This window comes from Tyto alba, unplaced genomic scaffold (assembly GCF_018691265.1).
Source record: "Tyto alba isolate M040663 unplaced genomic scaffold, T.alba_DEE_v4.0 Super-Scaffold_2, whole genome shotgun sequence".
NCBI classification, from domain to species: Eukaryota; Metazoa; Chordata; class Aves; order Strigiformes; family Tytonidae; genus Tyto; species Tyto alba.
Window position 1 is genome coordinate 8,423,246 of NW_024881282.1, and position 8,093 is coordinate 8,431,338.

Consider the following 8,093-nt stretch of genomic DNA (forward strand, 5'->3'; position numbering starts at 1 on the left):
TTTTTTTTTTTTTAAATCAGATGTCTGTTCTATGCAAAAAGCAGTCAGAAAAGCTCAACATTTTCTGCAAAGATGGCAAGGGGAAAATAGATTGAAGAGTTGTATTCTGTTCATGTATTTTTCCACAGTTTCAGTGGGATGCTGTGGAAGACACATATGGGAGCTTTTCATAGCTGGCTTTTAACCTGTGTTTCTTAGTAGCTAGTGCCCAACATGTAACTGTGCCGTTCCATCCTCAGGCACACTGAGCACTTGCAGTTGAGACTAAAGCCAAAGGGTACTGTGATGTTAACACAGCTATGTGTTATACGCAGCTTAGTGCTGAGAACTTTGAAAAACCTTGTCTGAGGCATCACGAATAGGCAGTGGGTAGTTGGCATTGGTACCCCAACTTCTCTGTGTTTCATCTCACCTTTTATAAAATCAGGCTAACACTAGTCACTCTTCTCAAAGTTGCAAGTGAAAAAAACAGTATATGTGAAAAATTGAGATGTTGAGCTACGATTAAATTAATATCATATTTAGAACAGATTTAACTAGTGAGCAATAAAAGAAGCATGGATATGGCCCAAAACCTAATACAAAGAAAAAACAAAATCTTGAATTAATAAGCACAGCCCATTCTGTACACTGAATGAGCCACAGTTCTCTGAAAAAATCAGCATGCTAAAGCTAATTAAAGCCCCTGCTATAACACACACATGCAAAAGGTGCAGACAATTTTTAAGTTTTAGGTGTATGGTATTGCAACCTCAGTAAATTTCTTTCAGTATACTCTTAAGAAAAATTACAGCACTGCCCAGGCTAATCTTGAAGCTGAAGTATGTAAAGATGATCTAAGTTCACTTTGCTGTTTCACAAGCTGAGGTAAAGCTGTTCCATATAGCACACTACTTCTATTAATCTTTTGCTAGCAATGTTCCAAAGCATTTTCTTTCATTTGGATGATAATATGATCAAATGAAACAGAACAAAGGCCGGAGGATCAAGATTCTATAGACGTCTTTTCTACTAAGCAGTATACAGAGCACTTAAGTAGAACTGTGCTGGCATTTGCTATCCCTCCATACAAGTCTGTTATCAGGGAAGTGTTCCCAAATGCAAATAAAGCTACCTTCTACGCTGCCACCAGGGTGCCTAACACCATGACCCCTTATTGCTAATACACCAGATGTCCTGCTGGGGTGCAAAAGCCTCTCATTCTTTAACAAGACCCAGGTTTGAAAAACAGAACACAATCAGTTTACTAGGTAAGTGGTGCTTAACAGAGGTTAAAAGATTTTAAGAATGGATTTAAAAAGATAAATCTATGAAAGTTACAGAGAAAAAAAAAAATCATGTGACAAACCATACGAAGGAAAATGCTAAAAGGGGAAGGATGCAGTGAGAACCCAGGATATGAACAATATCATTCAACTTACGGAGGGTATTGAGGCAGTGGCATGGTAGGCAGGGGGACATTGGAGAAACTATGAAGACCAAGGAATAAACACTGCTCATTTTTTGTGCTAAAGCAACTACACTTGTGATTATGAAAAAAGTACAGATTACAAATACAGAAATACTGGTCTTCCAGAAATCAGGATGAAGAAATCACAGGTAAATGAGAACAAAGGTTTTACCAGATCAGTTAAGAAACATGGGATACAAAAACCTGCATATGGACATGACAGAATCTGATCACACTGGCACAGCCACTAAAGCCTGGCACAAATTCAAAAAGGAGCATATAGCAGCTGAAAGTGCCTCCTGCTCCACCGAGCCTTCTCCTCCTATGACCTTCATTGGCACATGCGCTCCATCTCACGCACAGGAGATGCTGCCCACCTGCACAGCGCGCTCAGCCGGGCTCAGCCGGCTCCCTGTTCCAGCCCCCGTGAGCTCTGATCCTTGCCAGCAGCAGCACGAGGTGAACAGGATACTGCCACCGACAGATAAATACTTTGGATTCTATAAATCCCCCTGTCATCATGAAAATGGAGAAACTATGTTGATTGCATGGAATCAAATAGCAAACACTGCTGGTATGTATTACTTGTAATTTGCTACAATTATCACATAACACAACTGTAAACCAAGGATTAAAACCCATATGATTTATCCTGGTATACCTGGAAGGTTTCCATTGTTATCCACATCATCTATACACGCTCCCCATCTAACAAGAAGCTGCAAACACCCCAGGCGACCATGAAAAGCAGCATAATGAACAGGCTTCCAGTCATTCCTGTCTGAAACATTTACATTCTAAAATGAAAGCAGCAGGTTAATTTGTTCATTTATCAATCTTAGACACAAGACAAATTTTATAAATAGGAATCAGCTGTTCATTGTGTTAAATTATTCAAATCAAATCAAGTAACATTTTTCAAAGTTCATGCTGTGTATGCAGTTCCCACTCCAAGATAGGTACTTTTCACGGGTTCTTGGTTTTATTTAAATAATACACACATAAAAGCATCTTTAGACATACTTCTGTCCCTGCATTGGTCATTATTCCTTAAATATTTATCTGGATTAATTATTTTTTTTAGGTTTATGTCTCTTTTACTATAGAAGACTTGTACAATTGCAAAAAATCACAACCACCACTGCACCTGATCTTCATTTAATGACATCCTCAGTGAAATGTGGTTTCCTCACATTATTGATTCTCTCCAGATTTTTGGGTCATTTCCCCATTGTATCTTACAACAAAAAAATGGTAATTTACCCTAAAATTAAATTCACCAACAGTAATTAATCTACAGTCCTAAATCTCTAGCTGGGGAGAGTTTTCTTTGGAAAAAGACACCAGACTTCAGCTCTGTGCTGGGGAACTGCAGGTAAGAGTCTCTCACCACTCCGCTCCGCAGTATGGTTTGCAAGGTGTACGACTGCCCATGGGCTGCAGCTAAGTGTGACGGTGTGCACCCACGATCGTCTTGAGCTTCTGCGTTTGCTCCATTTATTAACAAAGCCTAAAAGGAATGCAAAGCAGAACTTCAGTCCACAAGCTGAAAAGGCAAACATTGCCTAGCAGGATGACTTGAGATAATCAGTGGGATAACTCTAGGCTGACCACCTCAAGGCCTGCACTACACAAAATAAACCTGTTTGCACAGATAGTGCAAATGAGCGCGCTGGTTTTAACAAGAGCGACTTGATTCTGGATGTAAAGACATCAAGATGAGATACTCACAGCTCCATCGGGAGCTCTCCCAGCTGACCTTCATAATGAATTTGTTCAAATGGAAGGTCTGCCCTACTCACTTTCTCTTGAGAGTGAATATTTATACATACCTGCATGCAAGCATCCTGACCTCGGATAGCTGCAAGGTGAGCTGCTGTCCAGCCTCCAACAGTTACGTGCGTTACATCAGCTCCGTGCCAGAGCAACCAGTGAAGGCACTGCTCAACCAAAACCAAAGTTTTCTATGTAACTATTCTTATCGAGTATCTGAGGCACATTTTAGCTATAATTTATCAGTCACTGTTACATTTCAAAACAGTATTGGAATACTTCATTAGGGAAATATGACACCCCAGAGCATGCCTTAGTGCATTAAGAAGTTACAGGTAAGTTATACATTCCAGGTTTCACCCAAGGGTAGAAAAAGTGCAAATAACCTACTAATTCAGACCCTAGCATTGATTTTACAGTATGGCTTCTTAATTTTACTCTTATGGTTTTAAAATGTAATCTGCGAGAGCATTCACATGGCACAAGGTAAAAGCATTGGAAAAAAAAATGCAAACACACTCACTTGAATTCCAGCTAAAATTAATGGCAGGAAAAATACCATGAACCAAATTTAAAGCCTTATTTAACTTCATAGGCTTCTAAGGTGTGCAAAATCCCATCTCTCTTCTTGTCCTTCCACAGCCTAGCTTTGTTTTATTCACCTTTTTCCAGTAGATATTATTGCTTGTAACAGAAAGCTTTATGGACTACCGAAAAACAGCTAAATGACCAGTTAAAACTTTTGACGATATATTATTATGATTTATTATCTTCTTTCAGGCCAGCCTACAGCTCTGGTTCCTCCACCTTTTCCACCAAGGAACTTAGGGACAAACAGATGACAGATAATTCAATAAAGTCTAATACAGTGATTGCAAAGTAGGAGAGTCAAATGAAAAATGGCAGAATTTATATGGGCAGAAAAGGGTGGGTAAGCAATCTATTTTTAGGGTTGACAACATGATGATCACCATTTTCTTGAAAGTTTCTGTACATTCCAGAAACAGCACTGCACTTCTTATTTTGTGAGTTTAGCAAGAACTTTACATTCTTTCCTTTGGGACATGAATTTGTAGATGGTTATTCATGGCCTTGTTGCTTCAAGGTTAGATTGCTATAAAGACTGTACAAGGAGGCTGCAACAAGAAGGTGAATGTTGTGCTGAAGAGAGCAGTTCAGTCCCTCTGGAAGTTAAAAACATTCATGCAAACACCTGCTGATTTCTCCATCAATATTCAATCTTTTTATTTATTAAAATGTAAGACTATTTCTATAGAGAATGAGGCATGGGACAGGACACTGGTAAACAGAAGTAATATGTTTTCATGTCACTTCTCACCTGTTTCAATCACCTTTAGAACATTTTACACATCCTACAGGACTTCTTAGGTGTCCCAAAAGAAGGCAAAAACACAATAGGGACAAAAGAAGGTTATCAGTCTGGCATATTTTTTCAGAGTAAGAAAATAACTGATTTGGTAATGTAATCTGGCAATGTTGACTACACCCATTGCCTGGGGCTTTAGAAAGGGAAAGTGAAAATCTAAAATCCTGTACTTCTGCTACTGGTGAAAATACGTAATGAGAAAAACAGGCAGAGATTATTGATTTAGCTCGATCAAATTTTGTGTCCAGCCTCTCCTAAAGAAGGAAAATATTAACTTACAAAAACCTTGCCATGTCTGAACACTAACATAAAGTTTTACCTCGAGACTTCCAGAGTGTGCAGCAGAGTGCAATGGTGTGAATTTGTGGACTAAATCCACCTCGTTAATACCAGCTCCACTTTTTATTATTGATGCAAGCTGTTCTACATCACCAGCTTTCACTGCCTCATGGACACTAGTATAATTTTGCTTCTTCTTGACAGCTATTGAGGAATAATAGAAGAGCATTAGTCAGTTCAGCAACATTTAAGAAATAGGAAATAAGTGATGAATCAAAGAAATATCAGTGTCAGCTTCACAGGAACCAATCAAAATGTTCAAAGTAACTTCTTATGTTTGTCAGAAATAGAGCAATATGCAAAAACATGAGACGGTCATGCCCCCTCCAGTCCCAGCAAAGGGCACAAAAGAATAAGACCCAGAAGAAAGATGGCAAGACGCACAGCAAGAACAGGAAGCACAGATACTCCATCTATGTATGCAAATGCTGGAGCAGGTCCACCCCAACACTGGCTCTCTTCCCAAACCGCGGGCATCACAAACTCTTTCATTAATCACATTTTCAAGTACACCACTAGGAAGGCTCCTCACTTGGGCAAACAAACCCTCAGCCACCACTTCCCAGGTGCTTCACATGGCCACGCTGCTTCTGCTGCTGCCTAAGGACTGGGCATAGCACGGCATACTGTGCTGGAGGGCACCAGAGCCTTCACCAGGTGAGTGTACCATGCAATTACTCTTGACTGAGCTACACAGATCGGTTTCAGGACAAGCTGCTATCAAGATTAAAGCTACTGTACAAAAGCAGTTCTTTATACAGTGTGTTAGTCACCCTGTATTGTTCTCTTGCCAGAACTATGGCACTTCTCTGTCACAGCTCACTGTTAGTAGCCTGGTATTTTGCTCCCATCAGAGTCAGTAACATTTTCACTGACCTCAGTGGCACAGAATCAAACTCTAAATGTAGAAGCACTGGGGTCAAAAAAAAAAAAAAAAATTAAATCCATCACCAAGCCATGGGATCAAATAACCTGTGTTCTCCTTCAGGCCTTTTCACAAATTAACTACATGACTGGAAACAATGGGAGCTACATATCCAAACCCCCTTGCAACATCTCAGTATTTTGCCAAAACTTGTAAACAGAAATATTTAAGCAGATCTAACGGCTGAGGGGTCTAATTTCAGATAGCCAAGCATAAAAAAAACCTAAACCAATTAGTAATCACCTTCTAGAGTAGTCATCATTTCAGTACCAAAGTGCACTAACACCGTTTTGTAAGATTTCACACTCTTAGAAGTCTTGAAGAGGTGGGCTGCTGTTTTGCAAGTCAAGCAAGCATGAAAATGTAGGTCTTAAGGTATTAGTGCCCCAGCTTCTCTGCCTGTGGAGAAGAAACGGTAGCAGTAGTTAAAATTGTTATGCAATTTGAGATTAAAAAAATTAAAGAATATAAATGAGATACTGCATGAACATGTTTGTGATATATGTAAAAAAAACACTCAATACGATTAAAAACAGCCAATTTACCAGTGCCTATTTTTATGTAATCTGTAGCATGACAGTAGTGCTCAGGGAGATTTGGGGTTGCCACAGAGAGGAAAAAAGAGCTGAAGCTGTTTCAATAATCCAGGCTGACCGTAACACACCCTGTGCTGTAACACAGCACTTGATCTTGTGGCTGTGTCTCATGCCACTTCCACCTCCCCCAGCTCAGCAGGCTGTATCGATGCCCTGCGCAATGCAGCTTCAGCTAGGAACCAGGACTCCATTCTGAAAAATATAGTATGAACAAACAGCAGCAGCATAGAAACACAGAATAATTCAGGTTGGAAGGGATTTCAGGAGGTCATCTAGTTCATGTTTCCAAGTAATATCTAAGTATGTTTTGTGGTTTGAGTTGTTTTTTTTAAGAAACAATATCACCAGGACATAATTTTCCCACAAGGGAGTAATTTCTCATTATGCCAAGTGAGGGTTAGAGACTTCAGTGCAATTATACAGATTTACATCAGAGGACAATCTGGCCAATTACAGTACTTGCCAAAGTACTAATGTGTTTAACACAATGTTCCAGTGTAGCCAGTTCAAGGTAATGGTTTTTTTTGTTTTTTTTTGTTTTTTTTTTTAATCCAGAAGCAAAACAAACGACAAGGCCAGCCAGCAGAATGGATTCTGTCTCCCTTCTCCCTCTGGAGACCTACAACTGTATGGAGATTGATGCAAAGTGCTGCTGCACGGTTTCTGGGCGCAGGCCATCACGAATAAGCCAAAGGCAGCTGACCTAGGACGGAAAATCAGTCAACAGCTGTTAACATCAATTCTGTACAAAATAGCCTGATTTTGGAAGTGAAGGACGGGTTCCATAATTTTTGTGCAATTTTTTATCAAAACTGCTGTCAAATGCTCACTGGACATTCTAAGAGAAAACTCCTTTGTAGAAAGACTTCATTTTGATAGGAGTACTTGCCCACAATTCATTAATGAAATTAAGCAAAGAAGAATATGGCTCAGAATGGGGCGGGCAGGGGAGAAGAGACAATTTTAGGTTTTACAGTATTTCTGTAACACACACACAAAACCAACCAACCAACCAAACCCACAAACAAACAAACAAACAAACAAAAAAACCACCAACAATCCTATGCTTGGCAGCAGCTGCAGGGGACAGGCTGCCTACCCCAGCCATGGCTCGCTGAAGGTGGAGGCCGCGCTACTGGGCCCCGTGACGGCCGGCCCGGGCGGGGGGTGACCGCCGCCGTTATGCCGCCTTTCCCCGCGCGTGTGGCGAATACGGAGCAACCTCAGTGTTCTGTGAGGGGTGCCGGCGGAGCCACATGCCACAGAACCGAGGATTTGGGTAAAAAAATCGATCAGGAAAGCTGGAGTGCGGCGGGCGGTCTCTGTGCCGCTCCGCGCCATGGCACCGCCGCCCCGCGGCGATTCCCCCCCCTCACGGCCCCGGGGCGGGAGGCGCGGCGCTGCGGGGGGCGCAGCTACCGCCCGCTGCCGCCTCGGCGGCGCTGGGGGGAAGGAAAGCCCTGAGGGCAGCGGCGGGGGAAGAAGGAGCGCGGGCGAACCAGTCTCACCGGCCGGCGGAGGCGGCTGCAGGGCGGCCCCTCACAGGAGAAGGGGCCGGCAGCCCGCCTCGCTTCCCGCACCTTCCTCCTCCTCCTCCTCCCCGTGCCCCACGCCGCAGAGGGG

General features: G+C 42.0%; 1 protein-coding gene across 10 annotated transcripts in view; it reads right to left on the bottom strand.

Moving 5' to 3' along the window:
* Positions 1–8,093, bottom strand: part of ANKRD42 (ankyrin repeat domain 42) — a 26,137-nt gene extending 18,044 nt beyond the window's left edge. For 4 of the 10 annotated variants that reach the window (XM_042792231.1, XM_042792239.1, XM_032990848.1 and 1 more), the window contains exons 1-4: positions 4,930–5,590; positions 3,283–3,390; positions 2,841–2,960; positions 2,112–2,247 (exon numbers count right to left, since the gene is read on the bottom strand). In XM_042792231.1, the coding sequence (XP_042648165.1) occupies positions 2,112–2,247; positions 2,841–2,960; positions 3,283–3,390; positions 4,930–5,118 (553 nt within the window). In that variant the 5' untranslated portion in view covers positions 5,119–5,590. Of the gene's footprint in view, positions 1–2,111; positions 2,248–2,840; positions 2,961–3,282; positions 3,391–4,562; positions 4,608–4,929; positions 5,591–6,117; positions 6,274–6,419; positions 6,663–7,523 lie in introns of those variants that run through there. The other 6 variants (XM_042792235.1, XM_042792232.1, XM_042792234.1 and 3 more) reach the window with 6 other exon arrangements.